General features: G+C 51.7%; 1 protein-coding gene across 1 annotated transcript; it reads left to right on the forward strand.

The window, feature by feature from the left end:
• Positions 1–8,555: 8,555 nt before the first annotated feature.
• Itm2c (integral membrane protein 2C) lies at positions 8,556–22,037 on the forward strand. Its single transcript, XM_021658201.2, has 6 exons — positions 8,556–8,826; positions 17,242–17,382; positions 18,663–18,851; positions 19,866–19,976; positions 20,349–20,499; positions 20,896–22,037. The coding sequence occupies exons 1-6, from the start codon at positions 8,701–8,703 to the stop codon at positions 20,985–20,987; spliced, it is 810 nt and encodes a 269-aa protein (XP_021513876.1). The 5' UTR covers positions 8,556–8,700; the 3' UTR covers positions 20,988–22,037.
• The last annotated feature ends 821 nt before the right edge of the window (positions 22,038–22,858 follow it).

Consider the following 22,858-nt stretch of genomic DNA (forward strand, 5'->3'; position numbering starts at 1 on the left):
CCACCACCGCCGGGTTATTGGACAAGGCGCGTGAACGCCCTGCTGCTGCGCAGCGGGGCTGCTGACAGGCCATCGTGGGGAGTAACACCCAGATCCCCTGCTTAGGCCCTAACCCCCAGGACCACCGAAAGTCCTAGAGAAAAAGGCTATTAGAGAAGTCCTCACTTGAAGTCAGAGAGGGCCTGAACCATCCAACCTGAGGTTCTTAAGTTCAGAAAACAGGTCACAGGACACATGGAAGACGGGAAGATGGAGGCGAGGGGCTCATGCCAACACTAAGGATTCACAGTCTGGGTGGCAGTGGCCGCTCAGAGAAAGGCCTGGGCGCCTTCCCCAGAGGCGCTGGAAGGACCTACCCTGCTTACAGGCACACTCCAGAAAGGAAATAACCTCCTCTCTGCAGTCTGTGGGCTTTTCCTGCTAACGGCCTTAGCGGGCCGAAGCTGACTTTCTGAAAAGTCGCCTCTACACACACATGAAGTTTCTCCACAGAGAGCGAGATCGCTTCTATTTTAAATATTATTTTTAATTTAGAATCGGGTCTTCCGAATTTCACTTAAGGAGACAAACAAAACAAAACAAAAAACCAAAACACTGCTTGCCTCAAAATGTACTTTAAATTTCCATACCCGTGGGTGATTTTTCTGTTTGTTTGTTGGCTGAGCAAGATCTAAAAATTACTGGTATTATTTTTTTTAATGTTTCAAGTTGGAAAAAAGAAATTTCCACAGTACTTCTGAGGGGCCCATGGGAAGGAAGTAACAGTGGCAGCAGGGTGGGCGGCTCTGCCCAGGATGCCCTCTGTGAAGGCAAACGGGGATGTCCACAGAAATGTTGTTTATTTTTTCAATACTCACTTCCTTCCTTCTTTGCAAAGTTTCTTTTACTATGTGTTTTTAATCTGCCTGTCTGTCTGTCTGTGGTGAGGCGGGCACCGGGTGTGCATGCGCCGCGAGGCACGCGTGGAGGTCAGAGGACAGATTCCGGCCGTCAGGTGAGTTCCACCAGCTGAGCCCTGGGGGTGGAAGTCGGGTCATCGGGTTTGGCAGCAGGTTCTTTTACCTGCTGAGCCACCCTTAATGGTTTTTATTATTTTGTTAATGCTAACACCACTAGTTCACGAAACAAGAAATGTTTTCCTCAAACTGTAAACAGAATAGAACAACAACAACAAAAAAAAATTAGATCTTTTTAGGCAGAACCCAATTGTAGAAAACAGGGGGGGGAATCCCCAAACTGGTTTTAAATAAATAAGTAAATACATATAATCTGTAAATATCTGGCACTTTAAATATTTTCAATTAAAAAAATAACAAAGTGCAGTTGGCTGTGGTGGTGCACGCCCTTAATCCCAGCAGAGGTAGAAAGATCTTTTTGAGTTTGAGGCCAACCTGCTGTACAAATTGAGTTCCAGGACAGCCAGGGCTACACAGAGAAACCCTGTCTTGAAAACAACAACAATTAAACAAAACAAAACAAAACAGAGTAGTATAACATGGAGGACGAGGGTGTTTGTTAGTCACATAGGGCTCACACCTAAAGCTTGCACATGCTAGGGTCTCACTGATTTGCCTGGCTGGCCTTGGACTCACTCTTCAGGACAGGCAAGCCTTGAACATTCAGTCCTGCCTCCGCCTCCCGAGCGGTAGGACTACAGGCCCCCACTGCGCCTAAGAAGCACATACTTTAAGTTATGTCGCGCCCTGCTGATAAGGACGTGGAGTAGCCGGTTCTCTCCAATCTGGCGATAAGCTGAAATAACAGCAGCGAGAAGAAAGATTTCTGAAGGTGAGTGTGGCGGTATTTATTTAAAAGCCTCCAGTTTCCCAGGATTCAGTGAGTAGCCTCTGGCCACACTTGGATAACTGTGTCTCCAACCTCTCTGTGCAGCATGGAGCCCTCGGGCCACTGCACTCTGGCTTCTGCCTTGACCCTCACTGTGGCCAGAGAAGCTTCTCTGCCTTCAAGGATGTATGTGGTAAGAGTGTGCACAAACACACACACACACACACACACACACACACACACACACACTCCTATAGCAGAGTATTCTCTTCCTGTTAAATTTCATGAGCAAATGGCATCTGTAGTTTTCAACCACGTTAGGTAACCAGTTCTCAGGCTCCAGAGAGTATAGCATGGGCATCCTGGCAGAGGAGAGGGTGCCACCTAAGCAAGGGAAGTGTGGGGAGGTTGTCATGGTGATGCAGATGACACTGAGACATCTTACAGAGGAAAGGACCAAGGTATTGACCCAGGCACCTTGACTTTGGAGGGATTGACATTCTAGACTGAATGGTTCTTTGCTCTGTGCACTGTCCTGCACATTATGGGATGCCCAGCAAAGTCCTTGACCTCTACCCGTGAGAGGCAAGTAATTCATACTACACCCCAGACGGACAGCTGAGAATGTCTGTGTGTTGCCCAGCACCCTCTTTGGGGGAGATCAAAATAGGCCCCAAATGGGAGTGCACGCACACACATGCAGCCCACAGCCCAGAGCATAGACTCAATTCTATTAAAAACGAACTGTGCAAACACGTGCTGATGGGGAGAGAGAGAGTTAAAGTATTGGAGAGGGCTGAGGGTGCACTAGGTTGATAGAGGGTTTGCCTAGCGTGCAGTAGGTCCCGAGTTCCACCCCTAGGTCCACGTAAAGCCTGGAGTTACAGCGTGTGCCTGTCATCCTAACAGTCAACCGATAGAGAGGCAAGAGCATCAAAAGTTCAAGGCCTGGGCTGAAGAGATAACTTGGTGGTGAAGAGCACTGGCTGCTCTTCCTGAGGAAGGGGTTCAGTTCCCAGCGCCTTCATGGTGGCTCACAGCCATGTGTCATTCCAGTTCTAGGGAACACAGCGTCCTCTTTTGGACTCTTCAGGCACTGCATGCACAGTACACAGACATACAAAGGCAACACACCCATACACGTAAAGTAGTAAAAAAAAAATGTAAATGTTGGAGTTCATGATCATTCTATGCTATTTAGCAAGTCTAAAGACAGTCTGGGCATGTGCAACCCTGTCTCAAAAAATTCTTAATTTTAATTGGACAATAATGAGGTATTATAAGCAGTGCTACTGTGGGCTTTATCATAATAGTTTTTTTTTTCCTGTATACTTTCTCATGCTTTTCAATATAAATCTCTATTATGTCAAATCAAAGCCACTTCTCCCTACTCAGATGTCAAACATGAGGCATATGGCTGATTTTGGAGAGGACTGGTCCAATGCTCTTCCCTGTTCCGAGGACCGTGTCTCTACTCATGACTGTTTCTTTTATGTTTGTCAGAATTCTGTGTAGAAGTAGATGCTCCTTCTGTATGAGAAAGGCGCACAGTTAAGTGGATTGCCTGTTCAGAGCCATTGGGGGGAGATAATTGCCTAAGAACGTTTTTCAGTAGTTTTCTCCATTATAGGTCATTATGATTTCTGCTTCTTGTGTAGTCCATTTTGGCCATTTATACTTTTCTGAAAAAATTCACTTTATAATGTTTATATTTACTAGAAAAGTTTGCATGTAAAAGGTCCTTATAATTTATATCATCTACCATACCTATGGTTTAAAATCATCCTCTTTGTATTGACATTTTTCTCTCATTAATTATGTTTTTTAGAGAATAGCTTTTTGTTGATTCTTTCAAAAAACTCCATCTTCAATATACTTATGAGTTCCTTCAGTTCAAATTATTATTATTATTATTACTATTATAACAAAATACCTGAGGCAGACTAATTCAATACAGAAAGGAGGCTTATTGAACTAATTGCTTTGGAAGATCAAGGGCATAGCACCACCCTTGCTCACAGTGAGGGCTTTCTGGGCACTGAGGCATCTTGTAGAACCCAAAGCCAGAGAGACCAAGTAGAGCCAGGCTCAGGCTTCCCTGACAACCTTCTTATAAGAAAGGATGAGGGTGTCAAAAGAAACATCTAAATCCCTCCTAGAACAATGCCCCCAGTTAGGACCTAAACACCTTCTAGCAGGCCCTACCTCCAGCAATTCCTACCCCAGTGTTGTTACACTGAGGACCAGACCCTCAGCACATGAACCTTTAATCTGCAGCACACTGCATCAACCACGTTCCTGCAGAAGACGAGGCTGTCATTTGTGGTATCTGCAGATAGATAAGTAGGTCAAGCGTCCATCACCAGTGCCAGTGAACTTGGGAAGTCCCCAGTGTGGGCTTTATCTTCTCCGAGTTTCTTTCTCACACTGTTGCTTTGGTTGCCTCAGCATCTCCAGCCATAAATGCTTCTGCATTACTCAGGGTTCTCTAGAGGAACAGAACTGATCTACCTATGTATTATAGATATGTATCTATGTAATGTATATAAATACATATATCAGTGATATATATGTGATATATAATATATAAATACATATATATCAATTATCTATAATAGATAACATAATATATATTAGGTAATGTATATAAATACATATCAGTTTTATATAATATATATTATATAATGTATACATGGGATTTATTAGAATGGCTTACAGTTGTGTTTCTGCAAGTTCATCCAGTCCGAGACTCTACCAGTCTGAGAGTCCAGCTGTTGTTCAGTTCACAAAGCTGGCTGTCTCAACTGGCCTTCAGTATTCCCCGAATCCCACAGAAGTAGGCTCTAATGCCAGTGAAGGAATGGGCTTTCCAGGGAGAGTAATGGCAAGCATGGAAAGAGAGCAAGTTTCCCTCTTCCATCTCCTTTATATATAGGCTGCCAGAAGAAGGTGAGTCTATACATAAAGACTTTATATTTTTTATACATAAAAAATATATAAGGTTTTATATTTTTTCCACTACGGAACGTTGGTATTAAAAGTGGGCCTTCCCACTTCATATGATTTAATTAAGAAAAAATTCCTCATAGGTTTACCCAGCCACTGTTGTTTTATTTAGTCTCAGATGCAGTCAAGCTGACAACCAAGAATAGCATCACAACTTCTTCCTTTCACAGTTCTTGCCTTTAGAACAGTACAGTTAGATGGCCTTTCAAGACAGAATTTTCATTTCCCCCTGTTAACTGTTCCCCCAGATCTTTCAAGGTTTTGATCTTTGAGAGGAAGCTGGCAGTTTTGTTTTCTTCTCTTCTAAGAATGTGGTATATCTCCACTCACGTGTGTTATAAACCCTTGGTAGAATCTTGTGTCTTTAAGAAACTTGGGTTATAAGATGTATTCCCAGAGATGAGGAGCTGGCTCAGCGGGTAAGACTGCTCGCTCTGCAAGCATGAGGACTGAGTTCAGATCCCCAGAACGCATGTAAAATGCTGTGTGTGTTTGTAAGGCCAGCATTTTGAGGAGGAGGAGGGGACAGAGGCATGTGACTTCTGGGGACTCACTGGCTAGCCAGCTTCAGGTTTAGTGAGGGACCCCAAATTAAAGCAATAGCAGAAGACACCCAGGGTCAACCTTTGGCCTCTGCATAAACCAAATGCATCACACAAAACACACATGTGCACATAGATATACACACAAGACACACACACCTTACTTATTAATAAAATAAAAACTATTCCAAGAAATGTCACATTACAGTCACCATTGCGAAGGGGACTGTTGGCCATATCGTTTTTCCAGCTTCGTGGCACTGATGGTGTATGCCAGAGCAGCTGGGGTCAGTGTGACTGTTATCATTATCAGGCCAGCCTTCTGGTGAGATTAGAACGCTTGCATGAGGCGGGCCCTGTGTGAGGATATGGTGGGGGTAGAGATCTGATCTTCTCTCTCCAGGCAGCCACCATACCCCCTCTCTAAAGCCTTTTCACTAAAATAGTACAGCGTCACACACCTAGCTCTGTGGATTATCTCTGACATGTGTGTGACGTGATGACAAATGAAGAGTTGGAGCAGCCCACTTCATCGGCCAGGGCCTGAACACTGGCCTAGAACACAGTCACCTTCAGTGAAGTGAAAGCTGCATGTCACAGGGTGAGAGGTTCCCAAGAAAGTGCCCCACAGTGAGTTGTCCTGGTTTTCTTTGACGACTGGGGCCAGAATGTCTGTGACAGCATTTTTGTGATAGCCTCAACCTAGACACAATCCAAACACCCCCCAATTCTGAAACAAATTGTAGAACAGACTAGAATACTTCACAGTGAGAATGACCTCGCTACCAGTTCCCACCATGGGAAGGACTCCCATAATCCCAGTGTTCAGGATCCAAACACACGCACAAAGTCACATACCACAAAATTCATATGTATGAAGTGGTTTTTTTTTTTTTTTAATAATCAAGGCGCATATGCAGGAAATCATATGCAGGAAATGGGCACAGTGGTTATTCTTGGGTCATGAGCTGTGACAGGAAGAAAGATGGTGGTTTGTGGATCTATTAATGTTCTCCTGTCTCTTGATCAGCACTTTGCTAAATCAACCCTAAGAAACTCAGAAAGCTACACATGGCAACAGGGACACTACTGGAAAACGCGTCAGCAGTGAGTTTTGTCTTGGAGCGGACCTCACAAGGTGAACTCAGTCAAATTACAGTGGTGCCTGTGACAACGGTACCATTTACATCCTGCGACCCTGAAAGCCACCAGGGAAGGGAAATCTTCACAGTGGGCAGAACTCCAGGCAGTGCCCGTGGTTGGACATTTTGTTTGGGGAGAGAAAACGGCCAGATATGTGATTGTTCACTGATTCAAGGGCTGTAGCCAATGGATTGGCTGGATGGTCAGGGGTTTGGCAAGAGCATGGTTGGAAAATTATTGAGAAATATATCTGGGGAAGAAGTACGTGGTTAGATCTCTACAAAAAGGCAGAGGACGTGACAATACGTGTGTCCTATGTAAGTGCCCATGGAAAGGTGGCTTCAGTAGAGTAGGGGCTCAGGACTCCAGCATATAGATGACCCGTTCTGTGGACACTCAGGCTTTCCCCAGCCATCCCTGTTGTTGCCCACTGGGCCTCTGTTGGGGGCCTTCTGGCACCTTGCTGCCCCCTGAATTTTGGCATCTGTCTTGACCGGACTACTGCCCGGATACAATAGTGCATTCCTGGCTGACCTGGGGCTTTCCATAAGATCATCTTCCTGAAATACCTTAGGGCTTCCTAAGTAACTCTTCTGAGGAACTTTCCAAATTACCATTATTAGCACATGTTGGTGGGCCATCCTGTGATTTCTAGTTACTTAGTAACCCTGCCAAAGGCAATTACATTCCTTCCGCTTCTGCCTATATAGTTGTATGGAAAATTCGAGTAAATGGAGACTTTGATCAGAGATACTGTCTTGGTGTTCATTTCTCGCGCCCTTGTCCCCTTTTTCATTCCCACTCCCCCATTCAGGATCTCCGGGGACAGACCTGCGGGATGGGTCAGGCCTCAGAACAAAGTAGCCATGTGACAGGGACGGAGGCTATGCACAGCCAGAAATATGGACTTGCACTTGCCAACGCGATCTGGCTACAGCAGCCTCCGAGTGCCAGATCCACCACATCAGCAGTGACCAATACTGAGCACCATTCCCTGTGGTGACCAGCCAGCACCCTGGTGGCAGGCTGAATACATTAGACCACTTCCTTCATGGAAGGGGTAATGCTTAGTCCTTACTGGAGTAGATACTTATTCTGGTTAGAGAGTTGCCTTTCCTGCATATAATACACCTCTCCATTCTCTTCTCTCTCTCTCTATTCCTCCAGTGCCAATAGCTGTAGCACCATCTACACATTTTACCGCCTTGAGTTGTCTATCTCCTGGACCACCTGGTTCATGCAAGATCTAAACCAGGATGTATCAATCTAGCACTTGGGCACCAAAGGCCTAAGGCATCTGTCCAAGCCCTGACAGGTAGGAGACGGCACAGCACAGCGGCCGAACTTACCAGACCATCCTCTACAAGCTGGCAGAATGCCCTGCCTCCCATTATCAGCACCACAGCAGAGCCAACGCCAAGTACGGCATGCTGGGTGCTATCACAGCCTGGAGTAGGGACAGCGAGGACTGACCCAGGGCCCTGCAACAGAAGCCGTGCTTCTCCCCAGTACCCAGGATTCTTGGCAGGAGTAGAGTCGTGACTGGAACCCAAAACCTCTGATCCAGCCCCTGTAATTCTTTTCATCATCTTCCAGTCACGAGTCTGCTCTTGCAAGGTATCACAGGTCTTTTGCACCACAAGTTCCCCACCCCCACCCTCTGAAGATTTTGCAGGATGAAGAAGAGAAAAAGAGACATGATGGGGTGGGGATAGATTCAGAATTCAGAGTAGACGTAAGCCGTTAGGCGCCTGGACTTGAAGCCCTTTTCCAGCTTAACACATGTTAGAGGAAGAAAGCATGCGAACAGTTAGTTACGCTGGGCTCTCACTCAGCATCATCAAAGAGGAGGCTATGTCGAAGAGCAGGGAGATGCAGATTGCTAGAAGCACGTTGCCAGGCAACGCCGTGTTAAACGAAATGTGAGGATGCTGGTCATGGGCAGAGAGAAGGAAAGGGAACAAGCTCCTGTGCGGCAACTGAATGAACGAATGCGAGCAAGTGAGGGAAGGAACCACAGCCCTCTTCAGCCACAGCGCTGAGCGGTGCAGCTCGGCGCAGGCGCCAGGTCCTTCCGCGGGGGGCGGGGCGGGGCGGAGATAGAGGCTGGGACTCCGGAGCCATCCAAACTTCCGGTGCCTCGGGCTCAGCGAGAGGCGAGCACACCGTCGAGGTTGCTTGCCCTGGCGGAGGCTGCGGGGAGCAGGCGCGGGTCAGCGCAGCCATGGTGAAGATCAGTTTCCAGCCCGCGGTGGCGGGCATCAAGGCCGATAAAGCCGACAAGGCAGCGGCGTCTGGCGCGGCCTCGGCATCTGCCCCGGCCGCGGAGATCCTGCTGACGCCGGCCAGGGTGAGAGGCAACGAGTCTCGGGGCGGGGAGGGGAGGGGGAGAGGGAGAAGGGGCGGTGCTCGGGGGTTGTCGAGAAGCCTAGGTGTCCCAGTGACCGGAGGACCGGCAGGACCCCGGAGTCACGGGCGTAGGCGGGGCGAGAGGTCTGAAGAGGCTGGTCCATCCCCTGCTGGGAAAAGGTGTCCGGTCTTTCCCAAATCGGCAGTCGAAAGCAGAACTGGTCCCTAAGCGGGGGCGCGCACACAGAATCTCTTCCAAATGTGGGGGCCTCTAGATGCCCAGTTCCAGGATAAGGAAAGGTGGCCGACCCACGAAAGTTTGGGGACTGTGGGAGGTTTGCGTCTGTTTCCAATCAAGGGTGAGGGGCGGGGAAGCCGGCCCCCGGGTGGGGGATGGAAGAGGGGTTGAACGGAGTCTCCCCAAAGTGGGGTGGTGGGTCCTGATTGGTTAGGGAATTTGGCTGGGGAAACTGGTTAGTAACGAAAGGGGTGGTGACATTGTTTTGGTCCCCGAATGGGCTGTGTGGGTGGAGGGTGGTGTTGGAACCGGTAGACTTAAAGTGAGGAGGCTTTTCACACCTGCGGGGCCTGCATCTTCGCTTTCTTCTCGGGCCTCCAGCTTCGCTGCCACCCTCCGCTGCGTGGACTCGACCCTGCCCCGGTGCCCTCAGCATCCCTAGTCACTCAGCTGGCTTTGTGCCGACCGGCCTCGGCGTGCCCCGCCTTCCCCTGGCTGAGGGGACCCAGGTCATTTCCGCCATCGAAAACCGTGCTGTGTGGAGTGTGTCGAGGGGAGGACTGGGAAAGAAAAGCTGACCCAGCCTGGCTTCATTTACTCCAGTACGGGTGTTTTCATGGTCACTCTCAGACGCCTCCCAGCGGTCCCGGGGCACGCCACGCCGGGCCTTTCCATCCAGGCAGAACTGAAAAAGCCCTTCCACTTCCTCCTCTCCAGACCAAGATTCAGGCTTGCCCGGACATATTTAAGGAGTCTGTGGAGAAGGAGCCGGAAGGGAAGGTTGTGCAGAAGTGGGCCGATCTGAACAGAGAACGTGACTCCAAGGAATGCCAGGGACTTGGGCAGCACTCAGGTTCTAGTCGCTAAAGCCTGCATCGTTCATACACCAATAAGAATTCCTTGGCCACCCGGGCCTGGATTAAAGTGGCTCTGGGCACCCCCACGTGACCAGCTTCTTCATCTGAAGCCTGGAGAGAGAGGGACACCCCCAATTTGACTTTGGTTTCCCCGTTTTAAAAGTTTGCCCTGGGGGTTAGGCTTCCTTTAGTACTTCTGGGAGGGGCCCTCCTCCTTTCCTCTCAGCCTGGGTATGGGGCCCCAGGAACTGCTAAGCGGCAGACTGTCTGTTCTCCGGTAGCCAGTGAAGACCTGGCACTGGAACCCAACTGCTTAAAGCCACGGATCTGAGAAGGGGGGAGGACTAAGTTGAACAACTGGAGAATGTCATTATCACCCCTCGGAGAAGGAAGGCCCAGCAGATTCGACAGGGCACATGCCAGGGCAGCCCACTGATGGTGTTGGACAGGGTGGCCGAGCCCAGGGTGAGGAGAGTTCACATTTTCTCAGTAACCTCGGGCAACTTAGTTATCTAGGTCTGTTCAATAAGGTGACAGTACAGAACGCATGCTAATAATGAATAAACCGCACAGACACTATGAGCCTCCAAGCACCAGGTAGTTGGTTTTATGTAGTGTAAGGAAAGGGTGAGAAGCTAGGAGAGGGGGAGAAAGGTGCCCCAGAAACAAAAGAGGTTTTACTATGCAAACAAAACCTCCTTGGCAACAGCCCTCTGAAGACCACCAGTGGTTGTCCCTGTGGGCCCAACCTTCAGTCTCCCCCTTCTTCAAAAAGATCTTTCCTTCATAGTTAAGAAGGGGGCCCTTCCCTGCCTGATCCCTGAAATAGCTGTTCCTGTCGGGGTTTTTTGTTTGTTTTTGTTTAAGGATTCAAATCTCCCCCATGAGGACAGCTTTTCAGTTCTATTTTCACATCTTTAGCCTGTCTCAGTTTACAAACAGGCCGTGTGTTTGAGGCAGCCTGTTTTGATCTCTCCCCCCAGTATGTGAGCGATAAGCAGCGTCCAGCTCCCTGCTTTTATCAGACTCTTGAAGCTAAGCGGGCCCATCCTGCCCTCACCCATCGCGAAATGAAAATATCAACCTTGTCCTGCCCCGTGTGCTGTTAGTAATGGCCTAGAGCCTTGCCAAAGCAGCCTCCCCTATCACTGCTGGGCAGTAAGGAGCTTAGGGAAGCAGGCGAGACAGTCGGGAGCAGGGATTAAAATACCCACATTTTCAGGCAGAACTGTTCGTTGGTCAGCTCACACTACACCAATTGCCCAAGCCCTGAGCTGGTGTGAAGGGGGCCTTTGGTGTTGCGTGTCGGCTTTGCCTACTATCAGCTGCACCTAGGACCTTGTAAGACAGTTCACTTCTGCAAGCTTCTTGCTCTACAATGCCAGCAGGCGTATTTCCCCTTGCCCGGTGTCTGGCATGGCAGTAAGAGCAGGCAGAGGCCTGTTTGTTTGCACGGCTGTAGTTCAGGACAGGACGTGAGCCATTGTCGGGCACTGAGTTGAGAGCCAAGAGGCTAGAGGGACGGGTTGGTGGGGACCGTGGCTGGGAGCTGTTTTATCGTGGCAGGGCTTTTGTCCCATGCTGATGACAAGACATGAGGCTGTTCTCTTCACTGGGCATGACCCTGGAGTGCCTTAGTGTTCTAACTGACTAACCGGTGATCCCCAGAAAGACCAGTCCAAAAGATGAGAAAGCTGGCTTTTAGGTATTATCAACCCGTGTTCAGGCCTGGGGTGTGTGTATATCGGGGTTAAGGGATGGCTGTAGCAGGGCATCATCTTTCAAGGCCTTCCCCTACTTCTGAGTAAATACTGAAATAAGATTTGTCCCCCAGACCTAAGACCAGGTAAAGTGGGGAAGGGGGTGGGGTTGGAGAGCCAGCTGAGCCTACAGCTGCCCATGTGTTAGACTGTGATATGAGGAACCTGGAGCCATGGCATGGCCCCTGGTAGGAAGCTAGTCACTGTTTAAGACCCCACCTCCTCCCACTCTCTGGGCAACATGCAACCCAGTGGTCACTCCTCCTTCTCCCATCGGGCGGTCTGCACATGCAGGCATGCACAGACAGGCCCTGGGGCCAGGGGCCTGAATGAAGAAAACATTAACTTCAGTAACCTCAGCTCTGTAATTTTCTCTTGGGCATTTGTCTTTGATTAATGGCCCTTGAGTACCCTTCTCCCTCAGCCCACATACCTGTGGATCAGATTTCACTCTGAGTGTGCGTGTGCGTGTGTGTGTGTGTGTGTGTGTGTGTGTGTGTCCGTGTCCTTGGGCCCTTGGCAGCAAGATCAGTAAAAGAGGCAGCCCAGCCCCGGGTCCTTCCCCACGTTAGAACAGTGGGAACTTCCAGAAGAGTTGCTCTGCTGGGTGTCTTTATCTGCAGGCCTCCCTGCCCGTGATGGTTCCCTCGTTCTGTTTTCCCCTGAGTCCACTGTTCAAGGCTGTCAGCAGACTGCCAATGAGGCGCAGTTTCTCTTCCCAAGAAAAGAAGAATGTTGACGATTAAAAGCAACACAGCTGGGCTTTCCCCTCTGTTTTGGGAGTCTCCAGTTCCCTCTCTCCGAGTGAGAGCTCTTCCAGCCTTCAGCCTGGTGTTTCTGCTCCACATCCTTTCTGAGCCTTTGTTTTCTGGAGAAGCCTGGGCGGCCCGGGATGGAGGAGAAGAGAGAATTCTGGGTCCAGGCAAACAGTGATCAGCAAAGCTGCAGCCTGCCCCAGGAGGCCTCAGGCGGAGGGGCTAGGAGTGGGAGTTCATTAGTGGAACCTCTGAGCCTTGGCTAGATGTGGCCTATAGACTCAGGTGATATCTTTGATTTTTGGCCAGTGTGCAACACACTATTGCTCAGGGACAGTAGGCATTTGCCTGCCTCCCATCCCCAACAAGGCTTCTGTCTGTAGGTCTGTCTCACACACATAACCCTCACACATAATCCTTGCCCATGTGAACTGCAGCCTGCAGCCTAGGAAAGAAAAGATGCCAAAGATAGGAATGGCGTAGGGACCACTTCAGAGTCGGTGCCTGCAGAGCCCATCCCCCTGCCCCACCCTGCCTCCCACTAAGTAGCCTGCAGTTGTAGGGTAATCCAAGAGCTATCGTACTTTGAGCTGTGTCTCAGCTGAGTTGTGTTTCAGTTGGTGGTTTTCTAGCCATTCTGCCCCCGGCTTTGCTAATTATCTCACGACACTGCTGAGAGCCCTAGGAAAAGCCTGAATGAAGGCTGAGGCCCAGGCCCCTCCTGTCAGGTCCCCACATATCTGCCTTGTGTGCCTAACGTGAGTGAGAGGCATTTTGCTCAGAGGGCTTGTTGCCTTGGAAACAGTATGCACCAACCTCCCACTTTCTAAGAGAAGGCCCCCCTCCCCCACCAATGCCTGGCTGTTGATAGCAGTTCCATCGGGGGAGGGGAAGCAATATTTCTCTGGTCTCCAGCAGGTCAGGGAGGGGAGCAGCTGGAGTGAGGTTACCCCCTCAGGAAGGCTGACTTCACTGCTCCCCACAGCCCGAAGACCCCAAAGGGCTCAGCTTGCATGAGATCACAGGCTGTGGTGACCCCTGTAGTAGGGACAGCAAGGGTTCCGGGCCTTGGAGGAAAAGCCTTGGCTTTGGCTGTGGCCCCAGCAGGGAAAAGCAGTGCTGGGGCCTTTTGTCCTCAAGCAGGGAATATCCTAGATTTAGGGTTTGGTTCATCAAGCTGGAGTGTTGGATGGGCAGCAAGGTAATGGAGCACCCAGCTTTGTTTCGGGGGCGGGAGGGGGAGAGCAGGAGAGGAGCCATGATGGTCAGTGTAGGAAACATTTACATTTTTTTTTTCCCCTCTAAAAGGGTCTGGTGATTTTAGACCACCATGAAAACGGGTTCACAGGAAAAACTAACTGAATTTTGGATATGCATCTGTGCAGGAGCCATATACAAAATCTAAGACTTACAGGCCAGCCAGCTGAAGCTTACACAGTCTATAGTGAGCTGTAGGAAGATGCGGGGACTTGAGGACTTGTGAGCTGAACGCGCAAGTCATGGAGCGGCTGAGAATGCAAAGGCAAGGTTAGCATCCGCAGGGCTCCGTTTCCAGGGTAAGCTGTGTGCCCGCAGTCAGTCCTGCTGCTCCATTGCTGGAAGATCTGTCCCGATGGACATGGGATCTGAAAGGCAGGGGCCCTAGGCACTCCTCTGATGCAAATGGGTGACCGTTTCTTCCACGAAAGAACAGCCTTCAGAACCAGCCTGCATCTGCCCAGATCTGCGGAGGGCTGCACTTTCTCTAATGACCAACCGGGGGAACCATCAAAGAAATACATTTAGAGTGGAATATTTTGATCCGTTCTGACTACTAAATATGTACAGTAACCACTCCAGCTGGGTGAGGTGAGGGGATCCCCAATTCTTCCAGCCAAGATCCCGGCCAGAGCTATACATAGCCTCTCTTCTGCACCTGGGGCCATTGCGGTCTTAATCCCTGCCTGCCCTGTCCTCACTGACCATTCCCTACCTCCCTTGGAGTACCCATCCCCTCCCCCAGTCCATGGAGAGCTGGACTGACCAGAGCTCCCCGGGCTAGCGGAAGTTGGCCTCAGGTGCAAGGCTGAAGGCCTCAGCTTCTCTGATTTTTATGAGCGCAGCAGGCTCTCACTTGTAGTTCGCTTGTGCCCCCTCCTCCAGCGCTATTTTATTTTCTCTCTCAAGCTAGCTTTTCTGGTTTTCCAGAAACGCAAGCAAAAGAATGGCCACTGAGCGGTGGCCACTGTGCCATCCTCAGCAGCTGGCTGCAGTGGCGGCCCACAGATCTGCTATTTTTATCCCGTACTTTTTCCCTTACAAAAAGCTTTCAGGTTCATTGTCTCTTAATCCCGGGAGGCTGATAACCTCAGATGACCTCACGATGGAAGTCATATTGGGGGTGGGGGTCCCTGTCTCATCTCTAATCTGTACCCAGTGGCTTCACCAACCCCCTAGATACAGTGTGTCCTTGGAGTGTCTTGTGCCCAAAAGGCAGTCTTTCCTGTCCATCAGCTGGCCACCTTTCTGGATATTGATGTCACCCCACAGGACCTATCGCAAAGTACAGTTTCAGAGCCATTTCAGCCCGTTGTCCCTCTGGTCAACTGCTGTCGTAGACCAGTTTCCTGGAGGCCAGACCTAGGGGCGGGGTGCAGGGTGGCCACGGTTTGATCTTGTGGGAGGCTCCCCGCTGTGGTCCCCACTTTATGTCCCTTTCTTAGAGGTTGGGCTGGAGAGTGCCAAACAGCGGGGAATCACCCTCTCTGGTGCGGTTCATGCCTACTCCCGCCTACTCCCGAGGCCCAAGCCCATCCCTGCACCATCCCAGAACCCCTTTGCTGTGTGGAGATAAAAACTTGTCCTGAGTCAGGACAGAGCCAGGACCTCACCCTCCCAAGGCCTCTAGAAAAAAAGATAAGAGAAATAACTCAGTTCCACAGGGTCTGGCTGGGAATGGAGGTGGGGTCAGTCAGACCTGTTGTTTAAGGCCAGTGGGGAAACTCCATTCCCCAGCAGGCTTTCTCTTCTCAAGGCTGGAAGGGGGAGGTCCGTGGGTATTGACCTTTGACCTCTCTTGGCCATGTCTAAATAGTATAGAAAAGCAGGGTAAGTTGTGGGCACCAGAGTAGAGGCAGGGACAGGCCTGAGGACTTCTGTAGCATCACCAAGAATAGTTAAGGGCCAGCCTGGGCTACTGTGGGGGAAGAGAGGTCATTCAGAGAGATGGTCAACGGGTGGCCCTCAAGTCCAGGTCTACCCAAAGTAGACACGTTGCATTTATACTCACACACCATCTGCCAGCCCAGATACGTGTGGTCTGAGATGGGTCAGGCCTGTGCTCAAGCCTAGCTCCCAAAGCAGGTTCTTCTGTGGCACTGGTGGCCTAGCTTCCCAAACAGTCTTGTTTCCTTACTAGTAAGAGCTTCCACATGCTTCAGGCTCCATCCTGTAGCCTCTACTTAAGACAGACAGCCTGCCTGACCCCGTGGAGGAACAGTTGAGCACAGTGGTTAGAGATGAACACTTGTGCCCACATCCTCTGGACCCCCCAGAGCCCTGGCCTCCCGTGGTCATCTTGGTAGAGTCCAGCAACCTCCACACCCGTCTGTGGTTGACTCGTTGCACTTGTCATCCTGATTAGATTAAGACACCCTTAGGGCAGACATTAATAAAGCCTATCTTTGCATGTGTTCATGTTTTTCCAGAGACGAACAGCAGGGGGGGGCGGGGGGTGGGGGGGCGGGGGGACCCGCCCCGCCCTGACTGTGGGAAGCACTGTCCCGTGGGCTGAAGTCCCAGACTGCATAAAAAGGGAAATCGGAGGAGGCTGGCTGAGTGCCAGCGCAGCGCCTCTATCTGCCACCTGATCTCCCCAAAGGCGAGCGCATACTGTGCAGGTCCACACCGGGGTGGACTGTGAGCTAAAACAAACCCTTCCCTCGGTGGTTTCTCATCGGGATGATGGCAGTGAGAATAGTAACCAAAATGTGTCTCACCACCCACCGTCCTCACCCCAGTCCATTCTGTGCCTCCAACTCAAGGCTTAGGTCTTGTCACTCCGTGGCTCTGCTCCCCTCGGCGCAGGACAGTGGCACCTCGCCTACCAGATGCGTCCTGGTTCCCATGAGCTCCATGGACAAATCCAGTCACTCGGGCCATCTGATGTGCCCCAGTTTATGTCTGGACGACCAGGAGAGCGGTTCTCAGCCTTCCTAGAACGCTGCGAGCCTTTAATACGGCTCCTCATTGGTGTGCAGACCCTCAGTGATAAGATTATTTTCTCTGCTACTTCACAAGTATAATTTTGCTGCTGCTATGAGTCGAAATGTCAGTGTTTCTGGAGATGGTTTGCCAAAGGGATCGTGACCCACAGGTTAAGAAGCATGGCACTAGAGGGTGGTCAAGCTGGTCCAGTAACAGGATCTAAATTCAGGTCATTCAGAGCATGTATGTGCCACTCAGGGAGGCAGAGGCAGGCGGATCCCTGTGAGTTCAAAGCCAGCCTGGTCTACAAAGCAAGTCCGTGACAGCCATGGCTATACAGAGAAACCCAGTCTCAAAAAAAAAAGGGGGGGGGGGGCTTAATTCAGGCTGATTGATTGTTTTGGGGCTTTCAGGCAAGTCTCCATTTCTCTCTAGCCGGGAGGGCACAGTCCAGAGCCTTAGGCAAAGGCTTCTTTGAGACAATCTGTGGTATCCTTGTGCCTCTCCCCGACCCCAGGCCTCCTAGTCTATCCAGAGGGGTGCTGTCACTCAGGGGAGGAGGAATCCAGAAGACTGGCACCCTCTCAGACGCCTTGTTGACCGGAGCGCTTCTGTTCACAGGAGGAGCGCCCTGCTCGCCACCGCGGCAGGAAAGGGGGCTCAGTGGGCGGCGTGTGCTACCTGTCTATGGGCATGGTTGTGCTGCTCATGGGCCTCGTCTTCGCCTCCGTGTACATCTACAGATACTTCTTCCTCGCTCAGGTGAGGAGCCAGGGCCTGGGGACCACGTGAAGACAGTCGGAAACCCCTGGCCCAGGCGTGCCCGGAGAACAGTCCTCATTCCTCCCCCATATCCCTTGCCTGGATTTAGGCTGCCTCAACCTCAGCTCTTAATTCTGAAGAGCCAAGCGAGGATCCAGGTGGCTGCACCCAGGTACCCCCAGACCCTACCCCCAGCCAGCGGGTGGCCAGTGGCCACTGTCACTCTGAAGCATGGCCACCAGGAGCTCTTAGGTGCGGTAGAGAAGTTGGGAGTTGGTGTCTCTCCCTGGAGCTCAGACTCTGTACCTAGGGTTCAGAGTTGGAAGAAGACTAGCTATTCCATGCACGGGCATTTTGGTTCTGAGTCCCGGGCAGGGTGTGCATGGTTACATGGCCCGCCTCAAGGAATGGTAGGTCTACAGAGAGGAGCTCACCTGTTGTCTTCCCTAACCCCCAGCACTAGAGATCTAAGCCCAAAGCTGGATCATCCAGACCTGGGGAAGGAGAAGGGTCACTACACTGTGTACTGAAGTCAGTCAGTTAGGAGCAGCTTGAGAGAGCAAACAGGAATAGAGCAACATGGACTCTCGGGGTGACTGAAGGCTAGGGTTTCCAGTCATCCTGGACCCAGCTGACCCCATATCTCTTAAGCATTTGATGTTGTTGTCGCCTCGTTGTTCCTCGGTAGAAATCACCTGAGCGTTTGTGCTCCGTGGCAGCTTTCCCCTGGAGACCTCAGCTCCCACTGTTTCTCTCACCTTCGAGATTTCCCTGAAAGCAGGCTTGCTATACCTTCCAGGCTAGCCTCTTGCCAGACGTCACCTCCCTCTCTGGTGCAGACCCTCACCTGGCCTTTTCCTGTGGTCGTGCTGTTCAGTGTCCTCTCTCCTAGGCGGTGGTAATGACCCACAGTCCCAGGCTGTACAGCTGAGGGCTAGTGGGTCCTCTTCTTATTTGCCTGGCCGTTACACCGAAGGCTTTGAGGCCAGGGGGACCACCTGGATCATTACGCTCTACAGATAGGGAAAGTGAGGCTCAGAGGTCTTCCACCTAGGAACCCGTTTATCCTGCTCTCCGCTTATGAGACTCAAGTGGCTTCTCCAAGACCCTCCCCTTACCTCCTCACTTGCAGCTCAGGGCTCTGATCTACCTCCCTCCCTTCTGGTCCTTGTCTCTGAGAAAGTCTTGCGCCCACCCTTCCCGCTTCCTGGGTCTGAGTAGGCAGTGTGGCCACATCACCGCCTTGTGTGACCGCCTGTCTCTCCCCTCACCTTGTGCAGCTGTCCCGAGCTAACTTCTTCCACTGTGGCGTGTTCTACGAGGACTCCCTGTCCTCCCAGATCCGCACTCGGATGGAGCTGGAGGAGGACGTCAAGATCTATCTTGAGGAGAACTATGAACGTATCAATGTCCCCGTACCCCAGTTCGGTGGTGGGGACCCTGCAGATATCATCCATGACTTCCAGCGGGTGAGGCTGACTTGGGGGTGACCAGTAGCTGGCCGGGATCGGGGGTGGGGCAGTAGAGAGTGCTCTGGGGACCCAGAGCAAGGAACAGGATCACCAGAGAATCCCTGGGTTGTGTGTGAACTCTACAGCAGGTCGCCATACTTTCCATACTGCTTTTATTATGAAGGCGGCGCTGTTTGTTGTTGCCAGGGATAAGACGGGGTTGGCATGGACTGCTCTGACCTGTCTGACAGTTACAGGGGTTGGCCGTCCCTGTGAGGCCAAGGTGCCTTCTCCCACTTGTCTACCTACCATCAGAGCGTGCAGTTGAGTGGGTGTCTGTTTGTGTGAGACCACTGGGGTCAAATTTGGGCTCATTGCCAGCACTCTGGAAGGTTCCCTCTTGATTTTTTTTTTTTTCAGGTTAGTTCCTTCCCCCTTCAGGTCACCACTCTCGTCCCTAGCTGTGAGACAGAGGCCCTGGTCATTTCTCCTAGGCTGTTGTCCTCCAAAGCCTGTTAGGGAGTCAGGCTTAACCCTGCTCTCTTTTTAAGGGTTCTATAGCAGTGGCCTCTGGAACCTGGGGTATAGCGTTCCTCTCTGAGCAGGCCAAGCTTGAAGCAAGGGACCATGCTGGGGTTAGGGGGCAGCCAGGAACATTGACCCTGTGTCCCGGAAGGGTCACATCTTCCCTAGGATAGCTACACCTCACCATTTTGATGAAATGCGTCAGCGGGATGTTGTCATGTCCCCTTATCCTTACCTGGCTCTGCAAACCCCAGTGAGATCGTTTGCAGCAACCGAGGCATTAGACAAATCCTGTGTGCTTTCAGTGGCACACCCACCATCCTGAAGAGGAACAGGAGGGGGTGCTCCTAGCCAGACGTCCAGGAAGTTGAGGGGCACCCCTTCTGAGGTCCCAGGCACCATTGACGGCATGGTGGGATTCGGGCCTCTGCTGGCTGAGAGCCTTCAGCAGGCTGGCCCGGTCCAGGCCTTGGCCTTCCATGGAGACTGACGGATGTCCCCCCCTAGGGCCTCACTGCCTACCACGACATCTCGCTGGACAAGTGCTATGTCATCGAGCTCAACACCACCATTGTGCTACCCCCACGAAACTTCTGGGAGCTCCTCATGAACGTGAAGGTGGGCAACATCTTGTCCCCTCCCTGGGGAGGCCAAGCCCAGAGGGGGAGTCTGGGACATTATCTCTGCACCCCCCAAAAAGTATCACTTTTCCAAGGGACGCTTCCTTAGCAGAGTTATGCTTTGGTGAGGGAAGCGGATACAGGCCCCATCATCAGGGGCCCTTGCTTTGAGGTGGGAGGCCAGACATGCACATACACCAAAGCTCATCACAGCCCGGGGTAGCAGAGGTAGCTGTGGGACTGAGAAGGTGGTGTGTTGGGAAGGTAGTTGTTTCAGGGGTGTGTGGGAGCCCCGGGGTGGGAAGTGGCCAGTGGGAGGGGCCTGGGTACTGACTCCATGCCCTGAACCGCCCCTTTTCCCCTTTTGCAGAGAGGGACCTACCTCCCCCAGACTTACATCATCCAGGAGGAGATGGTGGTGACAGAGCATGTCAGCGACAAGGAGGCCCTGGGATCCTTTATCTACCACCTGTGCAATGGAAAGGACACCTACCGGCTGCGGCGCCGGGCCACCCGGAGGCGTGAGTGTCAGCCTCGGCCTTTGACAGTACCTGGCTCAGCCTTCCCAGTATCAGCTATAGCCTAACTGCAGTGAATGGCGATCAGTAGCTTAAGATTTGCCAGGCATTGCCTTACTACTGTCGCCACTCTCATCATTTTTATTCCACCTGTGCCTTTTAAAGGAAATTGAGGCACAGAGAGGCTAAACTAGCACCCTGAAGGTTTTGCAGTGGGGAGATCACAGGCACAGTATGAGCCCCACTTAGGAGCTCTCTCCATAGGGCTGTTTCTGGGTGTCACCCCCTGTCTCCCGCTGCCTGGCTTGCCGGGTCCCAAGGTTCCTTTCAGACTCAGAGGCTGGCCACCTTTCTGGGTCTGGATCCAAGCCTGACTGGGACTTCTCTCTTCCTTCCCAGGGATCAGTAAGCGCGGGGCCAAGAATTGCAACGCCATCCGCCACTTCGAGAACACCTTCGTGGTGGAGACGCTCATCTGTGGGGTGGTGTGAGGCCCACCCTCCAGGCCCACCCCTGCCCTCCTCTCTCTCCTTCTGGCCACTCTCTGGCCCTCCTCCTCCCTTTGCTTAGCTTGTACCTTGGGCACTTCTTTCCATAGATGTGACACGTCTCACCTACCCCTTCCCAGCCCCGCCCTCCTCCCTGTACCAGGGCTGTGATCTCTCGGGGTGGGGGTGGGGCCTCTGCCTCTGCTGGTCTTTCGGGGTATGAGGCGGGAGGGGACAGTTGCCCAAGGTGGTTTCTGTTATTTTAGGTCAGCTCCCCAGTGGCTGGGCCAAGGGGAAGGACTAAACGGAGGGGCTGGACACGTGAAAGCCTGGAGGCGGGGGGCGGAGGCATGGATGGGGCTTGGCGTGAGGTCCAGAAATAGCCCCCACAGTTGGGGAAATCCCGGAAGACTCCTTTCCTTGCACAGCACATTTCCTCTGTCCTCCTGGTTCTTAGACTAAGTATGGAATAAAGGTGGGGAGAAGTGACCCATCTGAGCACAAGAGAAGGTGGCTATCCTAGGGTCGCCCCTGGGCTCCTGTCAGTGCCTTCGGCCCACCAGCAGGAGCCTGGAGTTTGAGGGTGGGGCGAGTCTGCCAAGCACAATTGTTCTCTGAGTGGAACCAAAGAAATGAGGGGCTGGGCCGCCCTGGCCTGGTACCTAGGAACACAGGAGCAGGTGGGTATATTAGTCATGGGCTGTGAGCTGTGGGCCCGGGCAGTGGATGGAGCTCGAGCCTTCCTACATGCCAGGGCGACTGTGAGAGACGGAAGCGGAAGGGAGAGCTGCCTGGTACTTGTGTCCCTGCCTCCTCTTCCGTTCTGGATCTGTCCTCTGTCCAGGGGTCCATAATATTTCTCCTTTTGCATGTTTTTACGGATGTTTGTGCTGGCCGTCCTCAGCTCTGAGCCTGGGAGAGGCTTCGGCGCCTTGAGTCAGACTTGGGTGCTCCGTGGCGGCGAAGCTCTTAAATGCTTTGTATATTTTCTCTATTAGATCTCTTTTCAGAAGTGTCTGTAGACAATTAAAAACAGCAACAAAAGAAACAAAACACTTATACTTCTGACTTTGGCCCTGGTGTCACGGCTGTCTAGGGGTGTCTTATGGCTTGGGGGTGCTCTGAGGGCAAAGTGGTGGGGTGGCAAACTGGGAGAAGCCAACAGGCTGGGGCATTCCTGGGTCAGCAAGGGAGTGTGGGGTGTCCCCTCCATTGTCTTCCTTGATCCCCTCGACTGAGCCGAGCAGTGCTGGCATTTCATAGCTGGAAGTTCCCAGAGAGCTTTAGGAAACCGCCCAAGGTCAAGCTGCTTTTAAGTTTGGAAAAAGCACCCTGCCGCTTGCTCTGTGACAGATGACATCATTATTGCATGTCCTTAGGCACAAGGACGGCATCATATTCTCGATTAGTAATTGTTCTTGGTGGATCAGAAATAGTCACAGGGTCCTGTTCTCCAGGAAAGGAGGCCAGGGCTTTAGTTAAGCGGACACAGGAGGCACAATTGAGGGTGGGGACCCACACCCCTCATGCTGTTCACAGTGTCATCATCTTTCAAGGGACACAAGAGACTCAAACCCGTGCGGACACCTTATCTGGCCGTCTTGCAAGATCTGTTTGGTTCACGTTCTTCTGAATGTGACACAGTCCGCTGCAGTGCTTGCCCGATTTGCTCATGAACTTGACCCATTCAGTTCCTGGGAGAAAGTGAGCACAGGGAAGGACAGATAAATCCCGTAAAGGTCAAAGAGCCGCCCTTCAAATCCATAGCAGAACAAATGGCAGTAATTACGGAGTTGGGGGTGGCAGAGGAAGAGGGCAATGCAGGAGAGGACCCAGAATTGGCTTAAATTATAGGAAAATTTAACACATGGCTT

This window comes from Meriones unguiculatus, chromosome 15 (assembly GCF_030254825.1).
Source record: "Meriones unguiculatus strain TT.TT164.6M chromosome 15, Bangor_MerUng_6.1, whole genome shotgun sequence".
Classification (NCBI taxonomy): Eukaryota; Metazoa; Chordata; class Mammalia; order Rodentia; family Muridae; genus Meriones; species Meriones unguiculatus.